General features: G+C 42.3%; 1 protein-coding gene across 2 annotated transcripts in view; it reads left to right on the top strand.

Moving 5' to 3' along the window:
* Window positions 1-17,418, top strand: part of LOC105832891 (rho GTPase-activating protein gacU) — a 131,792-nt gene that overhangs the window by 111,330 nt on the left and 3,044 nt on the right. For both annotated transcript variants that reach the window (XM_028191377.2, XM_028191378.2), the window contains 4 exons: window positions 5,203-6,125; window positions 6,347-7,961; window positions 16,522-16,720; window positions 17,218-17,337. In XM_028191377.2, coding sequence (XP_028047178.2) covers window positions 5,203-6,125; window positions 6,347-7,961; window positions 16,522-16,720; window positions 17,218-17,337 — 2,857 coding nt within the window. The remainder of the gene's footprint in view (window positions 1-5,202; window positions 6,126-6,346; window positions 7,962-16,521; window positions 16,721-17,217; window positions 17,338-17,418) is intronic.

Here is a 17,418-nt window from a genome sequence, read left to right as displayed (position 1 = left end):
TAATTCATGGTAAATAAAAACGCATCCTTTCAATTCAAAGCTGTCAGTTTCATCGACGGACGGCTTTATGCGAAACAGTAATCAAAGAACATCGCGGCGCTCTGAAGGATCGACGTACCCTCGTAATCAGTCGTTGCTTCAATCATCTCGACTATGCGTGCGCGTTCAAGAACGTGTGTTCGTAACGAGACTCTAAAAAACAGATTCTCTTCAAAGTGGCCCGCCTATCTCTCTTTTTGTGCGCGCGCAATATCTATTTCCTTTGTAGTGACAGCTTGTAATCATTACCGTGACCCTTTGCTTCGTTAGCTTCTTCTTACTCGAAAAAGATGATGGAAGATATAATAAAAGAAATTCAAAGAAAAAATATTTTTTTAAAAAGGAAACGCCCCCAGAGAATCATTCTGTCACTATGCGTAATAAACAATATTTGCTTTAATCATACATTATATTGCATAAGACGAGATAACACGCGACGCTAATTAATTAATTCGAGCTACTTTGCATAACGAGATCGGAATTTATCGTGACGTTCATCAACTCGATATCTTCCTGGACGTATTTGATAATCTTCATGGATGGTTTATGTTCATCTTCGTGCGACCAAGTGTCACCCTTCCACGAATCTTGACACGACTGACACATTTCGCACGAGATACTTTGGCCAATCTCGCGATCGTAACCCGTGGAATCCGGCGCGACGGAGCCAATAACCGAGATTGGCCTTCGTTTCTCGACGCTGCTCGACTTGGACCGTAATCTTTAGCTGTTTCGTAAGACGCTCTGAAGCTCCTCCTGAACGTTGCCCGGCGATATCGTCCGAGGTCGTCGAGCAATTGCATCGCCCATCTTATACCTTCCTACTTCTTCCTTATCGCTTCTTTTCTCTTCCTCCGGAAAGACGATACAATCCCACGATCCACATATCCCGCAGACCTACTATCATCGCCACCTCGGTCACGTTACGGGGGCGACAATATCTAATAAAATGCGGAGCGATGTGGTTCCAAGCTTGCGTTACGATCTTCTTTATATAAAAATTTCCCCGGAATTTCGCTCGCTCTCCCGCTGGCCGTCAATCGCAGAAGAATCGCGGAAGATTGCATAAAAGACGTTGCGACCATCACGTCAAGATGAAGTCACGTGTTCCGGATTATCATATAATAGAGAGTCTGATCCCAAGCCAGAATACCGTCGGAATAGTTCTGAAGCTTTGTGTTGTGTGATGAGATAGTTTGACTTTTGTCAAAATGAAATTTTTCTAACAATTGGATATGATTTTCTTACATCAATATGTAATCGTACGTAATATTAAATAATTTCGATAGTAAAATATTATATCATTATTTGTTCTATTTCACAATTTAATTCATATTATTTAAATTTGCGATTTATTTAGGTGCAAAATTATTGAAAGCTTTATTTAATTATTTAACGATAATTACTAAGTTTGCATTATCATATTTCATTATTTCCAGATAATTTGACGGATATTAATACGAACTACATGACGAACTCTATTACGAGCTATATTACCAACATAAACGATTTTTAATAGCGAGGTTGCAATGGCGTTGTTATGGCCCACATTCTATGGCCTTGACGACTGTTCCTAATCGAAAATTGATGTCACAATCGTAACATGTGAATCAACATCGTTATCCATTGACCTTAATCGATGCAGATAGCAATTCTTACGCGCAAGTTTCTTTTATCTCCACGTCTAGCTCGCACGCTAATCCCATGCATTGTAAATCCGAGATAGGTCGCCTCGGACGTACATCTTCGTTATCTACAGACTCATGTAAACAGGATGCATGCGACAGCGTTTCGTGTTATCTGTAGTGATTGCTAGGCGAGGGTTGTCGCTCACCGGCCGTAATAGATTCATTAGGGTAGGCACTGCCTACCCCCCCCCCCCTGCGTATCGTCGACCCTAACTCAGCATACACTGTACCCTCTTTCATTTTCTGTCACTCGATCATTCACTCATTCGCATGTAGTATCTGTTACTGACTCGTTTGCACGTTCGTCTGATCGTGTCGTTATGTACAGTATAATTAGTCATTTATTCGTACATCCATCAATAAATTTTTTACTGTTAACTTTATTTTTTATAGAAGATATTTTTTTCATTTATTGACCTTATGAATAAGCTAAGATAAATTGTTCATAACTGGACTTTTCATGCTTTCTTGTGTAATTTTATATTTCAAGTCTATCAAATCTTATTCTATTATTATTTAATTATGCTTTGTATAAATATGTATAATATAATGTGCAATTTAATGTCTGAATAATATTATTTAAAAAAGATATTAGTTTGAAAAAAATATATCCTTTTATATTACTATAAATTTACGTACAGATATGTCACTTTGCTAATTACAAATAGTTGATTGAACTCGACCATTGTTCCGAACGTTTTACTCGTCAGTTAAAAATATTCGTTCATATCACACGAGAATGGAAATGCGCATTTTTTTCAGCTACTACATGTAATCCAGTCCAATTTAATTGAACTGCTCGATCATCAACTTTCTAGTCCCCTAGTCTCTTTTTCAACCCTCGAACAGATATCTCGCAAATCATATTATTGATCATTAATCAATATACTGCAATTTGGCGACACTCCAGCGCATAGCGTGCCTCTGCATATATATTTATATACGCGTTCAATGAATGGTCGTGCTGTCCATTGCAGTTTTTCTCGCTTACGAATGAATAATCGATTATGACGCAGATGGGCGATACAATTGGTTGTATATAGAGCGGGCTTGAAATGTAATTTTCGTGTATTTTCTACTAAAACACAGAAAATACTTAAAAATTATGCGTCACACTTTATTTTAGACACAGAAGAATCTTGTACTCTTTGTTCAACCGTAAATTGTTTCGAATATTGTATCGAATGTAAATACCATTTTCTTAATACAGTATTTTAATATGTTTTACTTTCTCGAAATTTAATTTTCTACGTCTCGCTCGAGCTGTTTGAGCGAAGCAGATGCAAATACATATTCATGTTTTCTTCGATCTCACTTCCACGGGAGTTTTCTTTATCTTTGTTTTTTGTTTCCCGTGGATTGGGTTCCCCTAACTCTCACCAAGTTCGTCTGATATAATTTTATCGTAATATTACACCAACTGCGCAAACAATATTGCGTTTCCTCGTTAACATTCTCTCTGACGCCGCAACATCCGGTATTGTATTTTTACCATTAATCCTGCGGATCGGTGTTCACTCTAATCCCGCGTGCCGCACTCTTTTTGAATGTTAAAAGTTTAACGGTGAAAAGTTTCGCCGAACAAAGTCGGTAGAGAAGTAGCTTCAGGTGAAAAGGAAAAGTAATGGATTCTCGCTCCCGTTTTTCATCGCCGCGAAGGGGATGGGTCATCAGTCGACTTCCGCGATTCTGCCCCTTTGTGAAAGTTTGAATACGTAGACAACGTCTGGTTTTGTAGGGACCGTTTTCTTCCGCGGCTTCTCGTATCCGGAGCTTCTTCGCCGTTTGTCACCCGCTGCCAAGAGTGTGCCGCGAATTCGAAGGAGAAGATAAAATGAAATCGTACGCGTTTCGACCCCCGCTTTACGGCGACAGGCCGGATTGTGTGATAATTTGCCGGATTCATTGTCCAGGAATTAATTCCCCCCCCATTTCGCGCTTCGCGAATCCCCCAGTCGCCGTTCCTTTGTATTTGACCGTGGAAAATGAAGTTCAAGCCCTCTCGTGATAGTGAAATACACCGGAAATTAGGGATATCCTGTCGCGTTATGGATCCCACAGTGATTTTACCTTGATCAGGACTATACGAGACAAATCCGCACTCTACTAAATTTATATATTTATAACTTTAACGGGATATTCATTCGATTGAATCTGTATAATTTTCCGCGTTGACTTTAATTAATTCAAAATTATTCAAGTATAATCAGTCATGCGTGCACCTAGCAATTGAATTATCTATTGTATTATAGCAGCGTAGTAATATCTAGCAAATTATGTCATCTGGCAAAATCGAGTTAGCTAAGTTTCTGTTAAATAAATCGTGGATATTAACAAAGTTGAATGCAACGAACGTAAAGATAAGTATTCAAAGCATAATTCATACCGTTAAATAACTAACATGTACATTGTGTGCACGTGACGCGCGCGCAATGTGATTACTCACATAGTGTGATGGAGATCGATCAAAAACAAATTACTCGGCGACAACGAGACGTACAAAGACCGCCTATTGCATTCTAAGCGATCAATATCCGCATCCTGATGCTGCGAAGCCTTTGTGTCTGGTCCAGCGGTGGTGCTGGACGATGCGATGGACCAGAGTGGCTTCCGATAATAATTTTTTTTTTCCTCGTTCGGCAAGTTCGTCCGTATATTTGCGGCGGTTCCTGTCAAAAGCAGCGATCAACATGGTTTATAGCGCATCTCGTTCTTGCCGCCCTTGCAAGGAGGGCGGGAACGTGGAAGGATTTCGGTAGGGCCCTCTCCGGTCGAGCATAATGCGCCCATTATCTACAGTCCTTTCGTCTATTCCGCATGTGTACGTTGCCTATATAATGTACCGGGTGTCCACGTAATTTTGTGCCCCCTCCTCCGTCTGCTGGGGGCTTGCTTTCTCTTTCTCTCGTTGGTATCGCGAATGGCCGTGACACGATCGTAAAGCATAAAGAGGCATTAGATGATGCTCGAACGGGTCGACGAATACGAAGAGGCTGAAAGGGGTGGTTGGTTGCGAGGCAAGGACAGGACGTCAGACAAGGAAGCCAGAAACCATTACGGTAATATCCCACGGACGGAGGAAGTGATTTTTAAGGAGATAAGGCTGCGCCATTTCAAGGCAATTTTGCTTTCCCTCGTGAGCTTTTTCGTTCTCTTTCTTCCCCCGCGCTTCCTTTCACAACAGGACGATTATGAAAATTTCGCACCGTTTTCGGGGTTCACGACAGTGAGCTTTGTATGGCTAGGACATCCTTTCACGCGTAAATCTTTTGAATCCTTGCATTCACAATCGATAAATCTCTCGCCATTTTTATCTCGAAGAAGCGTCTTAGACGAATCAAAATTATCTTTTTATACACATAACATTAACAGATTAGACAAAAATTATATAAATTCTATTTGTAATTTATTATTAGCATTTTTATTAATAAGAATAACATCTTGTAATTATCGTTTTATTCTGATCAATTTTTAGATCCTTCAGCGTCCGGTTCGTCCTGCGAGGACGACGAGGACGGACGGGCAGTGATCGTTAGAAAACGCAAAAACAGTATCTACGCTTCCTCGAATCGTGCCCCATCGGCGGACAGGGACACTTTAACTTCTACCGACGGCCTGCTCGTGGATTGCGTCGCTCTGGTACATCTAACCGATCAATCCCCCACCGAATCTACGCAACCAGTGCGTCACCCGTCGCCGTATTACTACGGCGATCTCTTCAAGGTACCGGAACAGCTGTCCAAATCGCAGCCGAGCAAGTACCGGAAGAGCGTCAGTCTCGATGTACCGGGCGAGCGCTCGCGCACACCCGGTATACCCAAGAGAAACTCGGTAGCCGGTGATGGAGGCTCGTACTCGTCGCAGCCGCGGCATCATCATCAGCAATCACAGCAGCCGTATCCACCGCCACCGCCGCACTATCGCAGTCAGGATCTAGTAAGCCCCACGTCGGGGAGCGAGCATGCTGTCCCAGCCCGAAACGAGATCCTCTCGTCGTGCATCATCACCGAGTGGGATCATACTCTCATGCCTCCTCATAGGCTGCTGAGCCATGATCTGCCTACCACCGTTTGTACTTGCGTCGCATCGCCTGAAGAGGAGGAGGATGAGCTAGATCGACGGCAGCCGCAAGTGGCGCGGCACCAAGTGCGCAAGCTACGACGTACCCGGAGGATAGACCCGCAGCCGATACTCGTCGAGAACGAGGACGACGTGGAGGGTGAAGACGAGGGGGAGGAGGGGGACGAGGAAGACGCGGAGCCCGAGGAAGGGGACGAGGAAGGGATGGCCAGGCAACGTCACCTCTACGAGACGGCCTTCGACTGCAAGGTCAATCGCTCCGACGATGATCTCGATGACCTCGATCGCGTCACCAATCACGCGGTACTGCATTCTCAGGTATGTACATTCAAGCTGTTACCAATACTTCGATGTCGAGTCAAATGCAGTTAGAATTTTTATTTGTAAATTGTCTTGTTATTTTGCTATCTTCCTATTTCTGAGTATTACACTTCGTTGAACTTTGCTTTGTTCAGCTCGTACAAATGAGTTCTATAAACGCCGCTATTATTATTTTATTTATGAAAACCGAGTTTTGGATAAAATAAAATAAAATGCAGATACGGAGTGACGGTACTGCGTCGATGAGTAGAACGAGTTCGTCAATAGACACATCGAAACAGCAACAATCGCTTCCTTACGCCAGCCAGTCAAATAAAGATCGACGTAAGGTTGTACTTCTCCGCCCAAAACCGATTCCGAGCCGCTTACAACAGCAGCAGCAGCAGCAGCAGCAGCAACAACAGCAGCAGCAGCAGCAGCAGCAAGAACAGCAGCAGCAACAACAATTGCAACAACAGTCAGACAATATATCTAATCTGTCCCAAGATATCGAGTCCCTCCAAATCAATTCGAGCGATGAGAAAACCGGATCTCCGAGACTACCAGCGCGTGATTACACGCCGTCACCGCCATCGACTGCACCCTTACCCGCGAAATTTCACGGAAACCGAGATCATTTGCTGTTGAACATTCGCAGCGCGCCGAATTTACCTTCGCAGCAGGATCATCCCCGCTTGAAGGACATGAGATTACCGGTGAAGTCGCTGTTGCGCGCCAAAGATTCGCCGCAGAGCAGCGAGGGCAGCATTCTTGAAATCAAAAGCCGACCGAAGAGCTTTGTCCCGAAGAACATTGATTTTTCGCAAGGCCATCGATTTGACAAGGAGCTTATACTGGAATTCAAAGACAGGCCCCGGGAGGAAAGGCAACGACCGCGCAGTCTGATCCGCGAGAACAGACCGATAATGGAGTTCAAGGGCAGGCCCCATGAAGCGGAAAGCGATATCGCACGGCCACGAAGAGACGCTAGTCTCTTAGACTTCAAGTTACGTACCTCAAGACGTCGCGCTGGTTATTCCAGCACGGAAAGTATGGCGACCAGCAGCAGCGGCGGTAGCATGGAGTCTATCAGGAGTAGCACTAGCGAGGGTAACAGATCGACCAGCAGCTCCGACAGCCGGCAGAGTACCAGATCACTGAGCTCTCATAGTTCTGATAGCGGTAGCAACTGCTTCCATCATCAACAATCGCTATCTGGCTTTCTAAATCACCACGCCACAAAATTGCATATCCTGTCGCCAATCTCCGACAAATCGTCGCAAGAGCCGGCCTCGGAGACCTCCGACAACAACCGCAATAATAACTCACAGAAGGCCTCGCCTGAGGAGAACGTTACCGTGGAGAACAACGTTATGGCGGGCAACAACACTAACACGAACGCGGTCACCTCGCCCATGGACACGTCTTTTAAGAAGCGGCGAACGCCGCAGAACAAGAATCTTATTAATCTTGCCCTGCAATCGTCATCGTCAGGCGACGCGGAGATCCAGGGATCGGACAGCGGTATATCCATTGAGTCCCGTGCTGGTATCAAATGCAAACCCTTCGGGTTTCATCTGTTGAAGCCGCAGCTCGACAATATTAATTTCATCGACAACGAGCCGGAACTCTCGGATCTACCCTTTGACATGCCGAAGCTGCGAAGAAGACGGCTGCTGATGCAACAGGATGCCACAACATCCGGAAGCGCAACCAGTGTGGACCTAAGAGATCTACCCTTCGACATGCCGAAACTCAGGAAGCGTCTTAGATGTACTCAGAGTACCGAATCCAGCGCGTCTCAGGCGTCGTCCAGTCTCTCGGTACGCGATATGGAGCCGCCTCCTTTATTTGGTAAGTTCTCGTTTACGTAATATCTTGTTTATATTTCATATTGTAGTTTCAAAAAATAAAAATTTTATTAAATACTTAATAGTAATAAATAAAGAAATATATCATTATATTCTAATACGATTATATTCTTCTTCAAATATTTTTTCTGTGTATTTCATTTTTAATGTATTGTAAACTACATGTATAAAAAAATGCAGCGAGTATTGTTTACCAAATAAATCAAATATTTTTTTCGAAGATAATTAACGTAGAGGGGAAATTCAAGGTTTATCTTTCCTCTTAATCGAGCGTCTAGCCATTAAATCGATAAAAACCGTACTTTCGGCACCTCGAGGTAAACTAAGTACTCATCAGAGCAGAGGGGCTACCGTAATTTGATGCTGATCGTTATGAACCTTCCAGACAACAGCTAACATCGTTAAGCTTCACTTAGTTGCTCCCAGCGGTTGGATATTCACTACAAACATGCACCTCTTTGTTAACCATATATTAATCGCATATATAATCCTCTAATACACTGGACACATTATGCTATATATTATTTACTGTAAATTGTAAATTGTTAACTTAGCGCAACATTAATAACTGAAAATGTAATTTTGTCATACATATGGCAAAGTAATTTCTCTATAGATTATTTAAATATTAAACCCGTATTTATCATATAATGAAACTACCTCTATATTATACTATAGATAAACATCGACATGCAACTACTCCTAGTCAGTTGTACAACGACTATAATTAAGCAGTAATTACGGATCTATGTTTGGCAAGTACAATTTATCAAGTGGTATTGAAGTAACCGGAAACGGTTGTAATTTCGATCGCATTAATAGTACGAATCATAGGACATCAATAATTTATCGGCGAGTGAATCGGGCTCGATGCAAGTGCACCGCGAAACGCTCGGAATTAGTCGGGTGATTAAGCCGCCGTCGCACCGGGCACCCACTCTAGTTATCCCCCGAAGCTGTACCGTCCGACCTGATGGGACTTTGAACGCGCGTCGTCTACCCTTCGAGTTCCCAAATTGCGAAAGCTCTAATGCGAGAGCTACGAGTACGAGCTACATATACCGCCTACGGCCGAGGGAGCCGCAAACCTGCGGTGGTGCCGATCTTTCGGGGGGACGACGGTAAATGCTGGTGCACGAGGGGTAGGCTTGGGTTTATGTGCGCTGATGTATAGACCTACCGGGATGCGGTAGGCGAGAGAAGGAACGTGAGTAGCGAGGAAAAAGCGGGCAGCTATTTTTATCGTCGGCCGAATGTCAATAAAGGCGCAGAATGCTCGGTAAATCCGTTTTGCCTGGGAGTTTTACGGGTCCTTGGGAACTGTTCTTTTTCCTCGCCCCGGCGAGAACGCGCACGGCGACGACGACCGCGGGACGAGTGATTCCTCACGCCGTGAAATACGCCGACGCGGATTTATTTAATCAATTACGGCCCTCCGGGTCTCTAAAGCACGGCGCTCGCTTCAGCGTCGTTGCCCGGGTGATTTAAAGCGTGGCCGATTACCACTTGCAGGTTTCGTCGATCCGGGGGACAAATTGCACGACTGCAGGACGGATTTCTTTTGCATTGTGCAATCGTAAAGAATATTAATGTGTATAAAAGTTTTTCGAACAAATGTAAAAAAAATAAACTCAATGGAGCTTTAACTCATAAAGTTAAATTTCTTCATTGCCCGCTTGCACGAGTTTGTGTACGCACCAATTCATTCAATGAAGTGTACGGCGCACTCGATTCCGCTGATAAAAGCCTAGTCGTGTCACTCAGTTGCAATCGCTCTTTGAGCAACTACCTCGTCGACAATATGAATAAATAGCTGTCGCCTGCACGGAGTTTAATCAACGTGCGAATAAATACGTGAATGCGCCGCGCGCACGAGTGCGTTCATACCGGGCCGGTCCTTTCCGTTCGCCAGATAACGAAAGGGCGATTGTCGCATTACGTTTCTCTCGCGACAACATACAAATTATTTCGACCACGGCTGGTCGAACATTTCACTGTGACGTGCTTTTGAATGTACGAGGGATGTAAAAACGCTCTGGCGATTCCGGACGACTCTACGCGCGAGCGCGTTTTAATGACATCTGAAAATTACATACTTGCTCATGCAACATGTGATTATACGGTGTTGTGCACTCGTATATGCCCCGAGAAGCTTTTTAAAATTTTATAAATATGAGGTCACACGAATAAATTCAAGTTATAATATTATTCAGTTGTTATAGAACTGTAAAGCCGGATACTCGAAAAAAATAAAAAAATATGTGCAACTGATGCAGAACGCGCTCTTCCCGCGCACAATATTTCCGTATTTCGATTTGACGGCTGACTATGCGAGCGAATTGAGATTCGTAATATTTTTCCCGGTTGATGGATGTCGGATTCGTAAATTAGCTTTTGAAGAGGGACTAGGAAAAAGGGGAGACGTAAGGGAACGAGAGGTCGAATGCATTAGCACGTAATCAAGACCAGATTTCTCCAAAGAGATACGCTTTTTATGCGTTTCGATGTCGACAATTACTTTTTCGGAAGTGGAAGGCCCGGCGGGATGTGATCGATCGGTTTCTTCGCCTTCGACTTTCGCACGTAGCTAGCGGATCGTTTTACTGGTTTGTCAGTGCGAATAGTTTGTCAGGTCGTCGATCACGATAAGCCATCTTGACCGATGAGGCGATTCAATTGTTATCTACATTTTTCCTGATATTTTTACTTATTAATAATATCATACATAATAGAAAACATCATATATATATATATATATATATATATATTTTTTTATTGTATTAATTAAATTGGATTAAAGAATTATTTTTTATATATTAACAATACTATCCCATATCTATGTCCTAGGTATCTCTATGTACTTTTTCGAAAACAACGAGTGGCGCGAAAACAAGTGTAGATTGATTTTTCCATCGGCGCATCATTTTTACATTTCGTCGTGGTATTGACGGACGGCCAACCTCTGGAAGGAAAACAATGCATTGTGCTTTCAGATAAAAGCCATCGGCTTGCGTCTATCTACAATGCACTATAGAGGCACGGAGGAACGGAGGATAGAGTATACAGCCCAAAGCTACTGTTTCGTTCTGCTTTGCATACTCCTCCCACACAACGAGCTTATGTACGCTTATACGCGGATGTCGATGTATACGAGCACGTGTCACCAGGAAGATAGGCACGTATTGAGAGTATCGGAAATATTGCGCCCTACTTGCGACAAGTTTGCACTGTTCCCTTTCTGATCATCTCTTTTAAATGTCATCGTTGAAACGACCCTTTCGATAGGCGATATTATCGCACTCACTGAAATACAATGAATTGCTAGAAGGATAGATCTCGCGAAAAGCGACAGAAGTAAAATAAACATAATAAAAGTAAAATAAAGTTATATCTTGCTCGTACGTCACTTGGGCTGTATACATTCAACTTTTTTGCACCGCCGCTTTAGGTCGTTTACGACAGCGAAAAAATTGATACTCGCAATCTCGACGAGCACATCTGTCTCGCGCGTAGGCCATTTAATGGCCGACCACGTGAACTCGAAACTAGTGGCGGATCGTTAACGGTCTGGAGAAGAGGGAAAAGGAAGGCAAAAAACTGCATTGACGCGGTGATATCTGGCTCGGTTCGCTTCGTTGGTTACACGGGGGAAGCTTTGGCAAACGGGAGAAGAAGCATACGTACACAAGACTTCTTCCGGTTGTTTACGACTGAAGTTGTTAAGTGTAACTTACATCAGAGTCTTTGTTTTTCTGACACTACGATCCGTATTCTCGTCTACCGAATGCGATCCGAGAGTTTCACGCAAAAACAGTTTGTTTTTGTCGCTTCAGGCTAAATGCTCAAGAGAATAAAAGAAAAAAAGACTGGAAGAGAAAAAAACAATATCTAAAACCGCGTATTATCGATTTAATTTAGTTGTACGAGCACACGGAACATTTTATATATTTAAGAGCATTTTTAGAGAAGTACACAAGTAGCTTAACTTAATTGTGTATAATCTATTTTAACTTATATTCTTTATTTTACTTATCTGGCGGCATAATATAGCGTTAGATCCAATCGAAGAGACGACGGAGGAATATCTGATCTAAGTGAGTTGTGAAGCTAATATCGCCGTGATTTTACTATTGTTTTCGATAATAGTCGCGAATGTTCATCGCAAACCATCCTGTTTACTCCGTCTCTCTGATGGAAGGACCCGCAATTTCGTAACAATTCACAGACACAAACCACGTACAGTTCAGTCAACATCACACGATCTTCTGACCACTTTGGTCAAACTACCATGTGAATGATCACGTTTAGGGACTTCATTTTAAAGCTGTCATCTTCAGCAAGTAGAATCGAATCAATGTCTTGTGGATGCGCAACAGCGTGATTATAATTTTTATACAGTTCGTTAGGCAATGAAAAGATACCATGCATTTAAATTATTATATTTATACATAATTAAATTTAATAATCATTAGTTATTTTTATTGTGCAGCGTACAAAGCTTGTTAACGAAGCAAAATTAAAACGTCGCGGCAACGATATTTAATTTTCATGACTTTCTGCGAATGCAGATTTTTAACGACCATCTCTTTACTCGACGAATTTTCACAGGTCGTAAATTTTAGAAGAGCTTGCAAATTGGATGTATGTTATGTACGCTCTACTTCCAAATTCACCCGGAGAGTGGATTTTGCGTGAACGCAGACGCGACGCTCGTGATGTGTACTAAACTTCATATGATGATCGTCCCGGCTACGGATAAACGCAATTTTATTCTTGATTCAAGAATCTAGCCACGTACTGTTTGCTTGCTGTCACGCGTCACGACTGTCTGCTATTATCCATTTGGTACCGATCCAAAACCTCACCACGACGCGAACCGCCATTCGGCTGACCATACTCGGGATTTTCTACTGGCGAGTTTCCCCGACTAGGATTAACGCGCTTTAATGATTACGCTCGGAAGAACACGTGGAAACCGCGATAATTAAGTTAAGCTACTTGTGTACGGATTTTATTTAATCTTATATTTAATTATATTCCATTCAATCTTATATTTACATTATTTTAAATACGTTACAGTGCTATTAAAAAAATGCATTGCTAACTTATCAGTCTTAGAAACTCATTAGTTTTTCATGTCTGCAATTGATTTATTTTAATTTTACATTAATATATTTTTTATACCATCTTTTCTTTTCGTAATAATTATTCTCTCTACCAGTTTTTCTTTAAGATGACGCAACGTATCGCCTTTAGGATCATTATATAAAATCGTCTTTAGAATCATTATATACCGGCAGATAAGGGCAAAGATACGATCAGATGTCAAAGCCACAGAGGAATAGCCAATATTTAATCGTGTAATGCCATTGTTCGCCAGACTTGAAGTTCTTAACAATTTCCGATTTTGTTACTTCAAAGGGTTGATATTTCATTATAATATGCGCGAGACTACCCTCGTACTTATAAAGAACCTTTGTTCGTTCAAAATAATATATTCCATCGTTAATAAAATATAATACTGTTTTTTCAACGCAAATAGATTGTTATTTATTTGCGAGCTTTTTATTGCATATATAATTTTTTAAAAATAAATATTTCGTGAATGATTTTAGTACCAGAAATGTATAAAACTGCTACTGTTAGCAAGTTTGATTAACAACTTGAGTCTTCTGGTGTGAGTCAATAAAAAATGAGAGTCCCAAAGCGAGTTTATTTCGTAAATAATGAATGTGATCGCGGTCTCAGTAGTGTAGACCTAGGTATCGGTGATCCTTGGACAAATTGTACGAATACCATTCGAATTGTACGATGGAAACGTCTGACGTGCGCCTATCGTACTTCATATTTCATGAGGATCGCGGACGTATCAACTATTCCGGGCAGGTTCGAAGTGTTTGCCATCGCGTCGATAAGGGCCCGTCGCCGGAGGGATGGAAGGGCTCAAGGGCGTGTAACTGCAACATCTGTTGGCGGAGAGATCTCCAAGGCCTATCCGACAAGGCAACGGCATCTCGCATCTGTTGTTCGGACATTTCGGCGCTATTGCGAAATTTCTTCGAGGGAGAGTAGAGCCCCCGTAACGATGCCATACGACCTAAAGATGCGCTTCGTGGCGAGTCGTCAAGATCGCAAACTCATCGTGACTGGCGGCTTTTTCGGGATCTTCTCTATTTACGGTTATTTCGTGTACAAAACACATTTTCAACACGAATATTTTTATATCCTTCGAATAAAACAACGGTCGGAGAGATCGTAACACGCAAATGTGATCGATTCAACAAATCCGTTAAACATTTATTGAAATACTTCGCTCCAAATTTCTTTTCGCACGTTTACACTTTCCCAAAGTTCTCCTCGTAAAACGACAAATTTCGTAGCTGCCCTCCGTGCGTAGCGGCAACCTTACTTGCGTCGTCATATGGTGTCATCTCTCATTTAATAGCGCCTCGCCACTCAATGGAATCGCCATTGACTCTTTTCTCGAGCGCTTTTGACGCGTCGGCTCCCCGAGGCCGTAAATTCACCAACGTCGTAAATCTCTGCGGCGGGTTCCACCCTCGATCTCCTTCGCTCGGCAATAAATACGAATCGCTGGCGCGGGGAATGCTCGACTTCTTCTTGGCTCGGAGTCATCCCGATCTCGAAGTCCGGCGCGAGGTGCAATACGTCCTGATTTTTGCGGAGAATTAAAATTTCCGTCCGTTCCGACGATACGGCGTGTGCAATCCTCGCGGCGAACGCCTGCGAGATTTCCTGTACACACACATACACGCACCCCCGTCGGAGCTTCATTCGTGACCAGGAATTTCCCCTGAGACGTCTGCGGCGACACTTCTCTCGCGTGTCTCCCGTCGAAGGAATATTTTTCGCTTTTCCTAGAGTTATTTCTCTTCTCTTTCGGCTTTCTAACGTCGCGCACAATCACCGTTCCCTTCTTCCCACTTCAAAGCATCGCTCAAGCAAGTTTCGGATAGCAAAAGCAAACAAGCGTCGCTATACGAATTTCGTATGATGATCACAGGCGGAGTTTACTCGTGTCCTTGACATTCCTGTGTACGATCTGGTACAGAGCATCTTGACGGCTTCCCCCCATTTCCCACGGGAGCACACGGCGGTCGGAGAGCCCGCGAAGAAATTGATTGAGACGTATCTCCTTCAGGGACGGATATTAAAACAGTCTGAGTAGGAAGAGGCAGGGAATAAGGATACGAGTGTCAGGACGAGAGAGATTATCCGTGGCTCTGTACAAGAGACTTGGTCGCGGGGAGCAAGATCCCAGCAAAGACAGGGACGAGAAAAAGCGTTTACACCGTCGCCGGCGGAAAGGAAGAGGAAAATCAAGCGGATAAATCTGCCGGGCCGATCGCCAGATTGAATTTAATAATACAGACGCACGCAATCTCGTCGAGTAGCGCTTCGCCGTTCGGCGCCGTTAATGTTTAACCATTCCCGAAACGTGTGTTTCGTAAAAAGAAATTGAATAGAAATGGCGCGTGAGAAATACCCACCGGTCTTTCGGGTCCTTCTCTCGCCGTAATTTAATGTGCGTGTAGAGGATGTCGAAGAACGTTCGCTTCCATTACTAATCGTATGACAAATTTAAAAACGAATTTTTCTTAGCGGGAAGTTTGCTGGATATAATTATTTATCGCATAATTCTTTAGTACATATTATTGCATTAAGATTTAAGGCAAATTTTATCAAGATTTGATCTCGCATTTTAAATTTAATTAAAATAATTTTATTTTGTTAAAATTCAATTCGCTAAAATTTTTTACGTCTGATAATTCCGTAATTGTAGACACTTCACTTTATATCAGTTCTGTTTTTTTTCCGAGACGTAAATATCTGCATATGTATGCGTGCAGACGAAAGCACTCTGGTGTGCCCTTCAGCCACATTAAATCACAAAAGAGCCTAACTCAACGTTACACCTGTCAGAGCAATTTTATTTTACCTGCGTCATGTACCGCGTCCGAGAAGTCAACCGCTAAGAGATTGCGCCAACAAATGAAATTAGCGTCCTACTGTATTCAGGGGCGTTTCCTTGATGCGGAGTGTCCTTCGTCGATCATTATTGTTCTCAACGAACCCTCGACCTGATATTATCAAAGCAAAAAGTCACGTAATCATAAAAAATTGGGCACGAGCAAACATTTCGTGGCAGAATGACCTGTCGCTTAAAAAAAAAAAGATTTCCTTAATTATTCGTCATAATATGATTTGATGTTAAATATCGCAGTAAATTGCAAAGTTTGTTACTCACGAAAAATTATTATAAGATTAACGATTTCATTTTGTTACTGAGAGTAGAGTCAAAATCATAATATTAATAATCCAGTAATAATTTTTCTGTAGATAACGCAACTTAATCCATCCATTATTTGGATAGATTTCGACGTATCTAAGTTCTGATTTGTAGCAATTATTGAGGAATCGTAGGGAACTTGCGACGATAGATCGCTGACAACTTCGTATATCATCGGTGTTTACTGGCGGGAATTCCACGATGCGTCTAACTGTCGGGTGACTCATTTCAGGCGGCGGTCTGGCGCGCCCGAAGATGACTCTGAATCTGGATGCCGGTAGTAACGCGGCGGGAACGAGCGGCGGGATTCCGGGCGGTCAATTGGTGCCGAAGAAACCCGGTGGTCTGAGTCTCGGTTTACCGCTGGAAATCAGCACCGCTCGAATATCGGCCGATCTGGTTGACGTGGAGCTTCCATTGGAGAGACAAGGGTGAGTGACCGGGTTTGTCACTTTTACTTTCGCCGTATTTCTTTGAGATACTTTTTGCGTGGATTTTAGAGAACAAATTAAATCGATACTGAAAAAAGAATTTTATAATAATAATCAAGCCTAGCCAGCGGTTATCAGCTTTGGTAAAATAGTTTCAATGTTCAGTTAATGTAACTAAATATTCAATAATATATTTAATAGCCGTTTAATAATCGATCACTATTAATATAATTATTAAACATTACTAAATATTTAGGAAATCATTAAATCAAGTATTTAATTTAAATTATTTCACTAAAGCTTAATTATTATTACAAAACTATTTTTTTTTTTAATGAAGTCCCGCTATTATAATGAACCTCGTTATTATTCTCAAGTTCTGCGCCTTTACTCTCATTTATGCACTCATAATCGTTTATCTTTAAATACGAAGGTTTCTGCGATGTTCGAAAATTCACGAATAATGCACGATATTTGAAGATAAATTTTTTATTTAGGTGGTATCATGGCTCTATCACGCGCATTGAGGCGGAGGGTCTTTTGCGAGTTCACCAAGAAGGAAGCTACCTGGTGAGGAACAGCGAATCGACCAAACAAGATTATTCCCTGTCCCTAAAGTAAGACATATAAATGAACTTTTTCAATAATTTGCAATTTGATAATGATTAAACATTACGGATTCTTTCGAGAGTGATGAT

This window comes from Monomorium pharaonis, chromosome 1 (genome assembly GCF_013373865.1).
Source record: "Monomorium pharaonis isolate MP-MQ-018 chromosome 1, ASM1337386v2, whole genome shotgun sequence".
NCBI lineage: Eukaryota > Metazoa > Arthropoda > Insecta > Hymenoptera > Formicidae > Monomorium > Monomorium pharaonis.
The sequence above is the reverse complement of the archived record's forward strand: the minus strand, read 5'-3'. Positions and strand labels throughout refer to the sequence as shown.